The sequence below is a fragment of the Lotus japonicus genome, chromosome 4 (genome assembly GCF_012489685.1).
Source record: "Lotus japonicus ecotype B-129 chromosome 4, LjGifu_v1.2".
Taxonomy (NCBI): domain Eukaryota; kingdom Viridiplantae; phylum Streptophyta; class Magnoliopsida; order Fabales; family Fabaceae; genus Lotus; species Lotus japonicus.
Genome location: NC_080044.1, coordinates 46,956,152 through 46,973,040, shown reverse-complemented (window position 1 = coordinate 46,973,040; position 16,889 = coordinate 46,956,152). Strand labels below are relative to the sequence as shown.

The window sequence follows — 16,889 nt, the reverse complement described above, 5'->3', positions numbered from 1 at the left end:
CAGTAGAGGATACATGTGGTTATCACAAATAAATTATAAGGACTTAGTTAAAAAAGATTCTTAAACCCGTGTAGCATAATAATATGCAAAAGTGAAAGTTAGTTAAGAATGATTGTTATTTTTTATCAATGAAGAAATATTGTAGATATATCAAATATGATTTCATTTAGGAACTATATTAAATACTTCATTGCATACTACATTTTGTCTATTGTATATGAGTGCAACAATGATAAACCTCATAGGAGGTTATAAACTCATATTAAATATTATTAGAAAACATATTTTAAATCAAAATTATAACACCAAAAATTTTAAAATTAAAATATTTTGACAAATAAATTTAATTAAATTATTCTTTTATTTTTTATAACTAACATGACATGCATAGCATATTAATTTAATATATATCTCCTAATTTAATTAACTTAGTTTTTAATATATTTAATTTATTTATTTATCATCATAGTTAAATAGAAAAATTACTCTATGATAATTTTAACTATCAATAATTATTTAATAACAAATATTTCTTAATTTTAAATCTATTTTATCTAAATTAATTAATTATAAATATTATTTATAATTAATTAATTTTAATTCTTAATATTTGTCAACTCAAGTTATTTTTTAAAACTATAACTATTATTATTTAATATAGATATTTTTGTGAATATTTAATGTAGGTAGTTGAACAATACAATTATTTTTTCAGTTTTTAATCTTATTATTTAATATATTTATTACAAAGATAATTTGTTATTACTTAATGCATTATAATACATGCAATCTTTACTAATGTATTTAATGTAATGGTTCAAGTGTGCTTTACTTATATATATAGAAGATAGATATGAAGCTAGCTAGTCTTTAAAAAGTTATCACATTAAATGTTTCATTGATTAACATTTTAGTTTTGTCACCTACATATTTCAAAATTAAGAGTTTAATGGAGAGTATCTATCAAGAAAAAAATTGTGCTCCATTTAAACTGAATTCTGATACATTAACGGTTTATCATGCTCTGTTTTTCCAAGTCTTTTGTTTTTTTGAGACCTGAACTCAGTTTAAAACTCTCTTACCCTTAAATACATTAACAATGTTCATAGAAAAAAATACAATAACAATGAATATATAGGATTATGTCAATTACGGCAGGAATTCTTAATTATTACTCCATCAATTTCTTAATATAAAAACATCCGTTTCTTAAGAGCATCTTTATCCATCACATTCACTAGAGTGTTTACACTTCATTCTTTAAAATTTTTCATAGTATCACATCATCTAAACCACTTACTAATTTTTTACTCCAACCCAAAAACTCTTAAAAGTTAGACCCCACAATCAACTACATACTTTGAGTGATTAAATGATAAGCAAATATAAAATATTTTATATGAACATATTTATGAGAGACACATGAGAGAGAAGTGTCTACACTACCATACTCAAATTAGACATGGTGGAAGAACAGTTTCTCTCCAATGGTGTGAGACACTAGTGGGAGAGTCTCTTTAGTGTGAGACACTCTCATTGGAGATGCTCTTAAGAATCAAGCAATCACTTCACACACTTTAAGAAATTTAATTAATTTAGGTGATTGCATTCAATTTGTTCTCAATTTATATCAATTTAACAAAGTTGTCCTTCACTCATTATTCTTACTTTCTATGCTTCATTAATGCTATGAGAAGTGGAAAGAGATAGAAAATTCAATTAAATAAAGGCATTCTTGTACAAAAATAATTAATGCACCACAAATTCCAATTTAATTCTTATAAAAAGGATCAAGGTGCACCTCTCATTTGGTTCTTATAATGTCTTTGTCTTTGTCTCGCCGTCTGATCTAAGTCTTTCTTCGGAAAAATTTGTGCAAAAGGTTCTCATCAATACAAAACGTATGGAGCCAGTCCTCACCGGAGCCCGGAGCTCTGGCGAGTGATGAAATGGCATGATAACTGTATTAATGAGTCCTACGTGAAATAAAAAAAATTACACATTAGGAAAATTAATAAATTAAAAACCCAGAATTAATTATTTAACCTAATTTCCCAAATAATTAGGGTCGATGGAAAACATGAAAATTCATCTCCTCCTCCGGTCGTTCTCCACTTCTCCTCCTTTCATCTTCTCAAAACCTAATTTCTCAATTCTTGTAGAATTCAGAAATTCATCTCCTCCTTCATTTTCTTACTCTTCTTCTTCATCATCATCAAAGGACCCATGAAAACCCCACCACCACCTGCAACCCCCACTCCTACCTCCAACCAAAACCCCATGAAAACTTGCAACCGGAACCCCTGAAGGTACGAAAAACACTAGAAAAGGGGGTTTGAATAGGGTTTTGCAGTAAAAATGGTTTCTTTTTAAGTTCACTAAAGTATCTCGATTTCAAAGGTAGAAGAGAAAAGAGTAAAGAGTAAAGAGAGAAACACACAAGGATTTTATTCTGGTTCACTTGAACAAATAATGTGATTTCTTCGTTAAGGTGATTTCTTCCTTCATCGAATGAAGGTAATCCACTAATCAAAGAATGTTACAACTGCACTAGCACACCTTGCTCAGTGACTAATAATCCTAAGAACTAGCAAACACTAAGACACACAATTCTTAGTCTTCTCAAGGCTACTGACTTAACCGGTCACTTAAATAAATACAATCAAGAGTGTAAACAAAGTAAGAACAATGAAGAAAAAGATTGCTAAGGTTTATCGCTTGAATGAGAGTTGTATTGCAATTCAGTGTCTTGGCTTTTTCTTCCTTTCTTCAGCCTTTAAATACTCCAAGCACAAAGTGATATTTTCGTTGTGAAATTCTATCCGTTGGAGGGTACTTCTAGAATTTCCAGAACGTACAATGGCTGATCCTCGTAGGTAGACTAGTCAGGATAGTACACTGCGATTGTACTAATTGATAGTGACCCTTTGTCCTTTACTGTTGGCTTATGATCTTTAGAGGTGCACTTTAAATGTGAACTTGTGAAGCTTCTAGTCAGAGTCACGAGGATGCTTGGATCTTCAGAACTTCAAGTCTTCAGCTTCTGGACCGTTCCTTTCAGAACTTCTAGTCTTCAGAATAGAAGCACTTGGTCTTCAGAGCCAGTTTTCTTTGGGTCCTCAGAATCTTCAAGTCTTTAGAGTCTTTGACCGTTCACTTCAGAACTTCTGGTCTTCAGCACTTGATTCTTCAGAATCCACATCAGAGCTTTTATCTTCAAAACATCTGAAGCAGTAAACTACCGTTCATCAGAACGTAGTAAGTGCAGAAGCGATTTGTTGGTCAACACTTTGGTCTTTGACTTCTGATGAATACCAAATTCAATCAGAATCAGAACCTGTTTTTCAAGTACATAAAATACAAGCGTTAGAGTACCAAAGTTATTCATACTCAAAATATATACTTGTTATCATAAAAACCTAGAGATATACACAGAACCAAATCTTGGTCTTACAACCTCAACTCCACCACCACCTACAACCGATTCGGCTTGATCTGGCCTGTTTTGGGTTCGATTACGACTGGGTCTTGCTTCAGTTTGGGCTCGGGTGGTTGTTGTGGCTTGTTTGTTGCTGACATGGCTTCAAGAGGTCGTTCTGGGTGTGGATTTGAGTTCATGGGAGAAGGAGAAGGAGAAGAGGGTGAGGAAGAAGAATAAAGGCAACACAACATGGCACAATCGAAGGTGTTTATTGCACAATATCCAAGAAAATATTGAATTTTTTTAGAAGGGATGTCCTCCTCCTCCTAGATGTGATTGTATTTCCATTTCATCTTTTTTTATTTGTTGGTTAATTGAGTTCTGTAAAGTTTTTTTTGTATTCATATATGGTTTTGAAATGAAATTTGGCTTTGGAATGAATTATGGTTTTGATTTCAGTTCTTTTAATGTGTTCTTTTGGTATTCAGATTCTTTTCATCAAGAGAAATTATGATTTGAAGTTCTTGCTTTTGGCTCACTAGCTACGGATGGGTTTATGGGTTTGTTCCTGAATCTGGAGCTGGGTTTGGAGACGTGAAGAAGTTGGGTTTGGGGTGAGATTCAGGAAGGTTGCTAGGAATTTAGAGATTGTTGGTTGATGATCCTCATGTAAATTTTTTTTAGTGTTTATTTAGGATTAATATTTTAGAAATTAAGGATTTTTTAATTAATAAATTTAATTTAATTAAATTAATAATTAATGTATCATTTAAAATTAATTAAAAATGGTGTGGATAAGTCAAATTAGCATTCATTTGCCACTCAGAAAGCTCGCCCTCCGACGAGGATTGACTCATACGTTTTGCATTGATGAAGACCTTTTGCACAAGTTTTTCTGGGGAGGAACTTAGATCAAACGGCAAGACAAAAAGAGAGACTAATTTGAGAATTAAGCAAAAAAATCAACCGTCCAATCACATAAACAAAATGTTTGGTGCACATTAAACACCATGTGCTTGAATGTTTGATTTAATGCTAGGAGTATAGCTGTACTTAATGCTAAAAACTTAATTTGTTTGTTACGCATTGAAAATATATATGCATGAATATTAGATCTAACACTAGATAAGTAGATATATATGGTATGAGGCCTAGGATCCTATATTGATCAAATGAGGGAATGTACTTATGGGTTTTGTAATACATATAGAGGTTCATTGTCTTAAAAACATGAGATATACTATCATTAACAATATAATTTTCTATGAGTTTCTATAATTCAAAACTTTCAATGGTTTTTCACTTTAAATATTATAAAGAAGAGATTAATTTCTATGCACCGACGGTGTAAATAAGTTTTACACCATCATTCAATCACATCCCTCCATTTTGTTTTCTCACAATTAATTTTGAATTTAATAATATCTAAAATAGAAAATAGAAGGTTGTGATTGAATGATGATGTAAAACTTTTTACACCGTCGGTGCATAGAAATTAATCTCTATAAAGAATACTCTCTCTTATATGACCAAATACTATCATAGGGAAGCAAATGTGCTATAATGTATATTAGTCTGGTGGTTGAACAAGATGTGACAAGGAAAAATGCACGGCCGAGCGAATTCAAAGAGAAAGGAAGAATAGCTGAGCGAGGAAGTAGTAGTTAGTGCTTCTCTTAGGAATTATAGTCATTGATATGTCAATTTTACTTTCTAGCATTCAAATTTCTATGCACTTTATATTTTGAGAATCTTTCAAGTTCTAATAAAGATTAGAAGGACTAATATTAAGCCTTGTTCGGGGTAATTAGCAAAGAATTGGGATCAATCAAGATTACTTTACTTTAGCCTCCTCGTAATGACTTTCCAAAGACAATATGATAAGTGATCTCGTTTCAAATCTCAAAGGACTCGATTTGAGCTTTTGCCCATGATGACTTGTAAAGAATCGACTTCAAGGATCAGTTTTAACCTTGTCCAGGCGACTTCCCGAAGAGAGATAGACATATAAGCAATTAATTTAAGAAACACAATTTTTCATTTCGGTAAGAAAGACATATAAGCGATCCTTTAAAGAAACAGTCTTTCATCTAAACAAAAAAGATATATAAACAATTCATTAGAACATAGACTTTCATCTTGGAAAGAAAGACATATAATTAGCGATCCACTTAAGGAACATAGTCTTTCATCTCAGCGAAGGAATGAAGAGACGAAGGTATGAAAACGATTTATATAAGAAATGCAATCTTTCATCTCAGACAAAGTAGATGGTGTAAGTTCAGTGAGTATAGGTTGAAAAGTCACGACTGTATTACATGCTTTTATGATTGATTAAATTATAATAACAACATATGATTGTTCATTAATCGTGATGTTTCAAGTTCCAAAACGCTTAAAAGAACCGAGTAGTAACAAGTAAAATTACTCCCCCTGTTCATTTTTATAAGAACCAAATGAGGGGTGAAGCTTGGTCCTTTTTATAAGAACCAACTTAAACTTTATAGTGCATTAATTATTTTTTGATAGCAACGTACCCTCATTTACTTGAATTTTCTCTATCTTTCCACTATGCAACTCATAAATAAAGAATAAATATTAAGAAAGTTGGTTTGGGTAATTTTGGAAAGTTGATATAATGTTACCAACTACTTTAACTATATTTCTTAAAGAGGGTGCAATGTTGGTTTAGTTCTTATAAAAAGGAACGGAGAGAGTAATGAATTTTATCTCAACCAACAACTGACCCATAGTACATGTTTGTTAAGTACTTTAAATAAGATTCTCATCTTGGAATGTTCATATATTGATTGCATCTTGAAAATTTCGGAAAGCATAAACTTGTTAAACTCGACATTACATGTCAAACTGGAGGACTCATATTTCATTCGGGTCAAAAGAATATTGAGCCCAATACCGTCCAAGGCGTCCGATCCGAAGGATCCACAGTTGAGTGGACTCCATGTTGGCCAATCGAGATGACCAAAAGCGAGTTTATCTCATCCAACAAGCCGCCAGACATATTCAAGCTGGCAAGTTAATAAGTTAATCACAAGGTTTCCTACAAGCAGTCATCGTCTTGGAAGTCAAATGTAACATTTTCACTAAGGCTCAACACTTCAAGTATTACTCTCACCATGCTTTTAAATACATGTTTGTTGTTCATTTACACAAACATTACTCATTTTGCTATTTCATTGCTCTTCTACGACATTAAGCTTCTCTTCAACGCTCTCATACTAATTTGAGTGTCGGAGTGCCTTTACAAGAACCTCTCATTGTTGTTGTGACCAGAGGCGGACCCAGAAATTTTGTGAAACCTGGGCAAAATTTGAGTAGGAAATTTGTTGTTATAAAATAGTCCCTCAATTTTACCCCAACCTTTAAATTTTGCCCTTTTTTATTTTTTTTTGGGCCCAAAAGATGATGTGGTCCAAAGAAAAAAAATTTTTTTTGGCTAGAGCTTGGGCATTTGCCCTAGGTGATCAGGCGCTCAATCCGTCTCTAGTTGTGACTACATCACACCACCGTGTCAAAAGATTCATCAAAACCACGCACCACTACAGAAAATCAAGAGTATCAAGTAGTTCAAATTTTGAAAGAACAATGCCATCGTAAAAACTAAATATATGTGGTTCCTCAAAGAGCCTGATATAAGGATCAAATTAAAAGTGCTATTCAACCTTATATTTGATACTTTTTAGGATGTAATTTTTTTTAATATACTTTCTAACAGTAAACTAAACTGTTTTCTAAGGTTTGAAGACAAATTTTTGTCTCCATGGAAAAGTTCTAAACAACAAAAATTCTTTGGCGTGTCTAAATCTAGAATAGTCACATTTTTAGAGATCAAGAAAAAAGTTCTAGGAACATATTCTCATCTCCATGGGGCAGGACAATTCTTAAAATATATGGCTATGACATGCCTCTTTACATGCACTATGACTTGTTTTACTTGTCAAATGTTTTCTCTGAGTTCAACAAAGCATGTAACGATACGGGAGAAGATATAATTGGATCCCTGCATACGCCAAAAGCAAAAAGTTAATGTACTTAACATAAGGATCATAACTTTTAACTAAAGCAATGATCATTAACTAAGCAAACCTAAAGGCTAATTCAAATAAATGGATCACTCTTTCTTACAAAATCTTCAATATTAGCTTCAACTTGACAAAATCTCTTCCTGAATGAAGGAAAGTACTGCAATATAAGATAGAGCAAGAATGTAACTAATGTATAAAGCAATTCAAGTGTGCATGGATGTGGTAAAATGATAACCACATATTTAGTTGTGTATATAAAACTTTTTGCACAAAATTTCACAAAGAAAAAACTATATATAGGTTACCACATCAATTAAATTCTACATCCATTCCTGAGTGGTTGGTTTACCACATTATAGATTCTGTGAGAGTGATAAATAGCATCCCAGTTTTACCATATGAGTTAACCACAAAGAGGTTCAAATTTCAAAATGGTACTCCAAATCATTCATGCCTTGTGACAGAAAATAAATAATTAGGTAAATTACTCCTGCAACCAGATTGAATAACAAATAGTAATTGCTGTCCCAACAACAAACATAAAGTAGTAAAACTTTTGTTCTTTTCTCCATTGTTGATTTTGCTTTTGGCAAGCAGAGTACTATTACTGGCTTCTGAGGGCAGAGTAGTAGCTGTGAGCCTGTGACTGAAAATTAAAAGGAGGTGGCCTGACTAAGCTTTTCTCGCACTTCAGCTCTTCCATTTTGCACATTCTTGAGAACTTTGACTACACTTGAGGGACGAAATGAATGCACGGCATTATATGGTTATGCGGCTATGAGGCTATGCGTGTTGATATCGGTTGAGTGCAATGTGAACGAACTTTCATTTTAATTTATATTATTGATTGTAAAGCCAAAATCAATTATGAGAAGAAGCATCTTTGAGTAGTTTATGGATGTCAAATTTTATTTTAAGGAAAAGTTGATGTAAAGAGTTCTCTTGTGGTCAACCAAAATGACCATATAGCCCACTGTCATGTTGGCCCAAATTACTACACGACAGAATGATCGTTAAGCTGGTTGGCCAAGACGAGCAAAATAAAACTCCCACTTTCTAAACCAACTTGCTTATATAACACTATGTTGATAGAATTTATGGTAAAAATTGCCTAAGCAAGGTTGATACATCAAATGTTAGCTACACAACAACCCGGTAAGAGTAAATACTCCTATTACTTTTCACTCTGTCCTTTATATACACAGTTTGATAACATTGTAAGCTAGACATTTTAATCGTAATTGCTCTCATATTGCTCTGCAAGACTTGTAGAAAATTCTCTCTTATTTATGATTTATTTGAGGGTTGGAGTGTCTTTTGCACGTACCTCACCTGCCGTGGATTCTCATCTCATTAATCACCGTGCTTTTAGGCCTTTATATCATTGTGCACCACCACGATTGAATAGAGAATCTCTCTGCTCTAAATCAGGAAGAATTTCATTTACATTTTGTTTCAAAGTGAATCCTAACGTCCGTTTACACGGGTAAGACATGTTTAGAAAAATGAAAATATCTGCAACTGAAACTTGGTCTGGTCCAGAAAAAGACCCAACTAACCTTTAAATGTTAACCACCATAATCAGATGCTTGTTTTTGGCTTCCAAGTCAAGTATATTATGAAAGACATGATGAGGGGTTGCTTTTTGCCATTGCATCTGAATAATCATGAGGGACCACCCTTTTGGTGCAATTGACCAATCTTGAGAGACATGTGTCAAGGTTGTAGAATGGCCTACAATGCAAGACGGGTCGATCGTTCCCTTTTGCTCCCCTTGTCTGCTGGAAACTGTAACCAACCTAAATAAGCACCTAGCACCGTACTAGCTTGGAAACACAACCCAAAAAGTAAACAACAATAAAATTCTTTAGAAAAATAAATTGCTCACCATACATTTACTGGTTAGAACTTAGAAGAACAGTTGTCTCCAAATAGAAAGAAGCAAAGCATGTAATGATCCATCATTGTGTTTATTTTATAGGCTTAATTGCAACTTTGGTCCCTGACGTTTACTAATTTCATGATTTTAGTCCCCCACCTAATTTAATTATGCGGATGGTCCCTGACTTTGCTGGTCGTCTACAACGTTGGTCCTACCGTTTATTTGTTAATGAAGAAGGTTTATGTGGATGGTCACTTAGCTGATGTGGAAGTCGAATTTGAGAGAGAAAGAGACCAGCAACTGATTCAACCTTCTTCCTCGCCTCCAGGGACTCGTTCGTTCTTTATCTCTTCCCTTTATGCTCAATCTGAAGCTTCGAAACATCTTCCTCATGGTGCTCTGTTTTTTAAGGAGGAAGAGGGTAGAAGATGACCGTTGCAGGTCTCACGTGCAACTCACATGCTTCCCTCTCTCTTCAATCCTTCTTTCTCTCTCCAATTGGACATCCACGTAAGCCTCCTCCGTTAACAAATAAACGGCAGGACCAACGTTACAGACAACCAGCAAAGTCAGGGACCATATGTGTAATTAAATTAGGTGGGAGACTAAAATCGTGAAATTGGTAAACGTCAAGGACCAAAGTTGCAATTAAGCCTATTTTATGTAATCCTTTTTCTTCTGAAAAGTTATGTAAACAGATAGAAAACGATATGGAAAGTTGGTGGGTAAGAGAGAATTTGATGTTGCATAGAAATATATAAAATAAATTAATTAACTACAAACTACAAAGTGAGGTATGAGATTTTGGTCAAATGCATTCAGCACAGCAGATAAAATGCAACTTGTACCAGAATTGCTAGTTTTTCTAAGACTGGTGAACAAATTGTTGGTGACAGGTGAGTTTGTAAATGACAAGGAGGTGGCGTTAATTACAAAGTTAGGCAGCATTCAACACAAAACAATTCATGAAGAGTGGCTGAACTTCTGCCATCTTTTATCTTTTTTTAGGGGTGGGCCGAGGGGAGTGGGGGTAAATGGGTAATACCCTATACCTCAATGCAAAAAAATTGGATAGGGTCATAATTACCCATTGACATTTCTTCCTTTTGATAATTGAGACAATTAGACTTTGAAGAGACTTTTGTTATGAGCTTTGAAATAATATTGATTCAACACTTAAAATTTTTGCCAATTCTTTCTCACACGGTCCTTTTTTTAAACCACCGGGTAACGGGTCACTCTTCATATACTGACTATTTAGTTAAGACTTTTCCCTTTAAATGTATTGTGCAATTATTGAACCCAAGAGTTATTCTTACAAACTCAGCCTGCGTTGCTAGCTAAACTACCCCTTTGAAAAACTTCATAATCATTTTAGGACTTAGGAGAGTAGTGTTTGTTAGCTCTAAGAGTCTCACATAGACTACATGTTAAATACTAAAGTTTCAAAATAAGCTAAGTATTGTGAAAAACTTGATATGAATGGTCAAAATAGGAGAAAATCTTGCAAATGTGTCAATTCAAATGAGAATTCTTATGATCATCTTGAAATATTGACCATCCAGATTAGCTCAATGTTGGGATTCTTCAAGTGTGATTAATAAGAAAAAAACAAATAAATAAGTCCCGCATTAAAAAAGAGGAGATTAATGAATAGTTTATAAGTGAAATGATCCATACACTCACTGTCTTAGAGTTTTTGGTGAAAGATGTGGTTTCATTTCACTCTCCTCATCTAATGTGGTTAAAAAAAAAATTCATGATCATGCTCCTCTCAGGTATAAACTTGCATAGTTAACTCGAAACACAAGCTCTAAATATCTCTCAAAATGTCACTGGCTATGACGAGCTCAAATGCAAACCTTCATGACTAGTTCGAAGACTAACTCAAGATATAAGTTTTTTGATGAAATCAAAGGGAAGCCTATAGAACCAGTTCAAATAAATAAAAGTCCTCAAGACCAAGTTAAGCTCCAAGTTAATCCGAAATCAAGGTATGTTGGAAGAGTTTCAAAGCACCTGATTGAAAAGGCATCAGCCCACGTTCAAAGGCAGTTCCAAGAGCAGTTACCACTTTCCAGTGCTATTGTTAAGTATGGCCTGACATTAGATTAGAAAGTTTCTTTTAAGTTGTAATTTCGTCTATAGAATCTAGTTGCAGTTATTTTCTTTAAGCACTATATAGTAATTTTCAATTTAAAATTAATGTTGGACATCTACTTACTTAAACACTCGAAAACGCTCAAGTCTAGAGCATATGACAATGGCTATTAATAGTATCAAGTAAACAGACTCTTTTACTTGTTTTTATGCAATTTATCTCCATTGTTCTCACTTTTTACTCAATTTGTTACTTGTTCTTACTTGAACCAATACTCGTCGGAGTGTGGAACGCTCAGGTTGTCCACAAACAACTTGTTCTTTTCTTCTTGTTCACATGTTAAAATCAGCATTTAAATTATCACTGGGTGACTTGAGTTCATCATTCTTCAGCTTGGATCTCATTCAGGTTGTTGAACAGCTCTAACACTTAGTGACAAAAAACACAACTCAACCCTGCTTTGATTCATCCTGAACACTAAATGACAAAAACAGTGTGTTTTAGCTCTTATAAACGCATAGAAGAATAACATAGATTTCAAACCAGTGAACTAAAGAATCTAAGAGAGCATTTATTCAAGTCTCCAGATTGATCTTCTAGATATATTTATTTATTCTTCACGTAAAATCTAGTATAGATATATATAATCTTAAAAAGCATGAACAAAAAGACTAGTTGCCACTATAAAAATATATTGTATGATTAGTAGAAGTTTAATAGTTAATCTCTTTCTTTGATTTTATTATTATAATTATAATGTATTTATATAACCTTTCAGGAGGATTAGTTACAATGTAGCTCCAATTCTATTTTTCCCTCATATAATTGGTGATTCTATTGAATAATTGTCTTGTTTGTGATTGGATTTCTCAACGCTTAATTCTTGTTATGGCAGTACCTGAATGTGCATCAAACGCAACTATAAGTGGCTAGTCATACATATAATACAACACATAAACTATATATTTACACCAAAGTACCTTGTTCCGAAACCTAATTAATTAAAGTATTAAAGTAATAAACTTCTCCTATTCTATCTACTTCATGGCTAATATTAATTACACACTCCTAGTTTGGACATTAGAATACACATCAACTTAAGAGAGGTTTCTCTGCATCAAACTCACTGTCTGAGTAGCCTTCTTTCCCTTTGGCCCAAAGCACAAAGTAGAGCCCAGTGAACATGAGGACCATACCAGCAAAGCTGCAATGTAGTATTGTGGTAACAAATTAGATGCTTTATTTGTTGTAAAAAAAACTTCATTTTAGAATATGATTTGAAAAATGAATGAGTGGATAGTCCTTGATAAAATATAGGGTCGGTCACTTTCATCCCCCTACTAAGGAAATAGGCAAAATAGTTACTGCTTGATGAAACTAAATTTCAATCTAGTCTTTCAGAAACTAAAACTGATCATCATTTTTCACTTTTTAAGAATTAAGTTAATCGTTATTTCATCTTTTGTGGACTATTTTGCTATTTTTATCTTTTTGGGACTAAGTTGACCGAATCCATCAGGGCCAAATGACTATTTACTCAAAAACCAATAGCTAAGAATCTTACCTTCCAATGTTAATGGTGTCTCCTATAGTAAAAGCAGAGAAAACAACAGAGCAAACTGTGCCAATGGGGCTGAACATGGAGACCAAGACTGGCCCTCTCTTCTCAAGTGCCCAACCATTGAAGCTTAAGCATATTCCAGACACTGCACCTGACTGTCAGAATATGTGCATTTATTTCCCAACAACACGTGCCAATGAGAATATAAAATATTTGCATACACAAGGTTTAAACCCAAATTACACAATGCACATGTTAAACCAAGTCCCAAAGTGTGCACATTATATGACAATTAGCACATAGTGCATATTTGGATGCACCTCTGCCTCCCCCAGTCCCCCGCGTTTAGAACCAAAATCACGTTTGTTCATAAGCCACAATATGTAATGCATGTTTGGAAATCCTTCTAGAATTGATTATTAACTTTAAAATAATTATGAGGAGAAGTCCTGCATGTTTTGATCAGCTTGTCTTTCCTCAAAATCAATTTTAGCACTCCAATGCTACTCAAGGAAGCTTCTTCATAGAATTGATTTTGTCTCTAGCTTCTGGGTGTCATAATTGATTCTGAAGAAAGAGAGACTGATCCAAACATGCTGGTAGTTTATTTGCTAATTTTGAATGTGTGTCCCATGCAATGAGAATATAAAAGATTTGCATACATAAGGTTTAGTGCATGTTTGGAACAATTGATTCTAAAGCCAAAATTAATTCTGAGGAGAAACTTGTGTGAGTGAGTAGCTCATGGTTTTAAGAATTGATTCTGGAATAAAGAGGAATTGATCCAAACATACTATTAAACACAAATTGTAGCTCCTTAGAAGTGTACATATCATATGACAGTCAAAACAAATAAACACAATCAATAGGTAAAAGGATACTAGTTGAAATTACCAGAAAACCATAGCCAACCATGTCACCAACACTCACTATTGGCCAACCAGTACTGAATTGATGATCTTCAACGAGCTGAGCAACTGCTGCCAGTGACCCCGCTAAAAAGGATGTTATAACACACAAGGACATTGGAGCAGGAAAATCTCCAAGAGTAAAAGCCTGAAAGAATCACAATTCTTGTTGAGCAATGAAAATTAACATAACATATGTGTCTTCTTTCCTATTATATAAGTAGTTTACCACTTTACCTGCAGAACAATGCTGCTTGACAATATGATGATCGCAACCAAGAGATAGATGCAACCGAAAATCTTGTCTCTGTCAAACGTTAGAACTGGTGGTGGAGATGCCAATTGAACTGTAACTGTTCCCTCTTTAATGGGTACAGAAGTGGAGAGGCTCTGCATCATGCTCATTGCAACAGCCCCCACCACACAAAGCAATGTGCCAATGATTTTCACTCTGCTATATGTGCACCTTAAGTCCACTTTTTCCATCCTGCCTAGCATAAAAGTTTTCATTACCATGGAAAATGCTATGCATAACAGTACTTCATACATATAAAACCTTGCACCTATTTTCATACAATTAAATTAAATTTAGATACACTATTGTCACGTAGTGCATGTTTGGAAACTCTTCTTCAATTGATAAGAAAGAATTGATTCTGGTAAAAGAGAATTACATCCAAACATGCTAGTAGTGTCTCATTATATATAACAGGCTCATCTTCCTATGCAATAAACCCTTTATGCCCTGGTGTGAAGAGAAATGTTGAAACTTTCAAGCCATAGATATATAATATTACCTAAAAATCCACGCGATGATGAAGATGAGGCCGGGGGCAAGGTTTGGCATGGCAGTTCCCATTGCTGGAGAGGTTAGATTGATTCCTTTGAGGAATAAAGACTGGAACACAACACTGCATACCATGAAACAAAAAATATTTGCAAGTATCAGAATAACTAATAGTGAGGACTATTAAAGTTATAGGTTGAATTGTTGTGTAATTTAACTTTTTTAGTTTCTTCTCCACAAACATTGATTATGGATAAATTATTGACTGCACAAGATTTCACTTGACTGAAACCATAACCTGCATTTGAACTAAGCAATAGAAAAGAAAAGCAGAAGAATTAAAAAATATATGTTAAAGCCCACTAGGATGAAGTTACTCCAAATCCAAATATATCCTTTTCTCTTGAACCTTTTTCTACTTCTTCCCTGAAGACAGTAAGCAGTTTGACTTATTGGGTTTGGATTCTGTCATTTTGTTAAGAACATAAATGAGTCCACGATCCACATAGTTTCTATATAAAAAAGGTGGAAAATTACTATTGGAACCACATGAAACTCTCCCTGCCCCGGCCACATGCTTCCTGACTTCTAGAAACTTCCAGAAATTAGTTTCCAGAAGCATGTAGGTTGGGACAGGGAGCTAAAACGTGGTTCGAATAATAATTCCTAACAATGTGTCTTTTTGCTCTTAAAATGCCTACAATAGTAGTACCCACCAAAAGGAAAGCCATTGCAGCGGAAAAAAGAAATGATAAGATAAGCGTTCCTTTTAATAAGGGGATTAGCACAAAGGACGGTATTAATAAGGAGTAATTAAGGGTAATTTTGGCGCTTCACCTTCAGAGAGATCATAGGGATCAAACATTCCCTAAAATCCATAATAAATGATCCATCTTCAACAACAATTCCCTAAAATTAGTCTCTTATCCCCCTGGTGATTGCATGCATGATTTCCTGGGATGAACTCAACTCAATATTCTACAAATACATAAACTACTTGCACCCAAAAAGAACAAATTTTGGTAATTGAAAGCATTAAACACAAATTAGGGATTTGAAACAACGGAATTGAATTTATCTAATTTCATGATCTTGCAAACGATTTGAAATAAAAGGATTAAGAACATGGTCATAAAAAAAGGTTTCCTCACCTTGCAAGCGCAATGACAATAAACTGTATAAGCAACTTGAGGCTGAATTGCTTAGGCCACTTGCTCCTGCAAATTAAAGAACCACACCATCATGAAATTCATCTTAACAAAATTCCCAGAACAGAAAATAGGTAGCACAAAAAAAAAGTACCTTTCATAATAAAATGCAAAGGGAAGAAGAAGAAGGAATGTAGCAAAGGAAGTGAAAATGACAATGGTGAGAGACTTGATGCCTAAAGACATGAGATAACCTAGAAGCATAGCACTCCCTGCATACAAAACCTGTACCCCTATCAACCCTCCAATTATTGCTATATCTTCCATCATTCTTCCATTCACCACACCCACCACCATCTTCACCTTTTTTTTCTTCTCAACAAATCAAAATATAATCTTCTCTGTTCTCAAGAGAGGATATATCACACACTATATATATCCTCTCTTCAATCTCTTTTGCTTAATGGTTAATCCTTCCTTTTCAATTCCCTCTTTGCTGCATTTATGAACCAGTTTGGACAAAAGAGTGGAAAAATGGGTATTTTGTTTTATATATTAATTTATATTTATATATGGTATGAGAAGTGGTAACTGCTCTGGTCCTCTTGAATTTGGCAAGTTTATGAAATTTGAGTTAGAACTGAACCACCGTTCATGTTGTTTCATATTCTACCAGTCTTCCCCAGCTTTGACAGGGAAATGAAACTTCTTTTGTCTCTATTGAGATATTTGTTACCAAACCTTTCTCTTTCTCTATTTGACTTGAAAATTGAAATTGTTTACTGTTTTCCTTAAACATAAATGGTTAACAATGAAATGTATTATTTTGGCTACATCTAAATCTAGAATTTTCATTAAAAATAGAGAAGGATTAACTGTGCATCCCATTCTGTTTTGGATTTTTTGTTTTTAGTTACATAGGAAAATAAAAGCGGATTCTGTTTTGGATTAATTGCAAACAACTTTCACTTCTTTAATGTAAAAAAGCCATAGCAGAAAATATGTGAATCTTATGTACATTTTAATGATGACATA

At 33.8% G+C, this 16,889-nt stretch overlaps 1 protein-coding gene and 1 long non-coding RNA gene across 5 annotated transcripts; both read right to left on the bottom strand.

Annotated features, from left to right (window-relative positions):
- Positions 1 to 7,041: 7,041 nt before the first annotated feature.
- On the bottom strand, positions 7,042 to 9,472 carry LOC130713845 (uncharacterized). 4 transcript variants are annotated; one of them, XR_009011052.1, is made up of 4 exons: positions 9,027 to 9,338; positions 8,795 to 8,889; positions 7,568 to 7,624; positions 7,042 to 7,442 (listed from the first exon to the last, which is right to left on the bottom strand). It is a non-coding gene; the product is annotated as an uncharacterized LOC130713845 (long non-coding RNA). The 4 variants fall into 4 exon arrangements; XR_009011053.1 differs by having other exon boundaries at positions 7,042 to 7,624; XR_009011050.1 differs by lacking the exons at positions 7,042 to 7,442; positions 7,568 to 7,624 and adding an exon at positions 9,361 to 9,472 and having other exon boundaries at positions 7,631 to 8,889; positions 9,027 to 9,255.
- Positions 9,473 to 12,355: 2,883 nt separating this feature from the next.
- Positions 12,356 to 16,588, bottom strand: LOC130716090 (WAT1-related protein At5g47470-like). Its single transcript, XM_057566280.1, has 7 exons — positions 16,009 to 16,588; positions 15,858 to 15,923; positions 14,717 to 14,830; positions 14,157 to 14,406; positions 13,906 to 14,067; positions 13,015 to 13,166; positions 12,356 to 12,654 (listed from the first exon to the last, which is right to left on the bottom strand). The coding sequence occupies exons 1-7, from the start codon at positions 16,209 to 16,211 to the stop codon at positions 12,543 to 12,545; spliced, it is 1,059 nt and encodes a 352-aa protein (XP_057422263.1). The 5' UTR covers positions 16,212 to 16,588; the 3' UTR covers positions 12,356 to 12,542.
- Between the last annotated feature and the right edge of the window lie 301 nt (positions 16,589 to 16,889).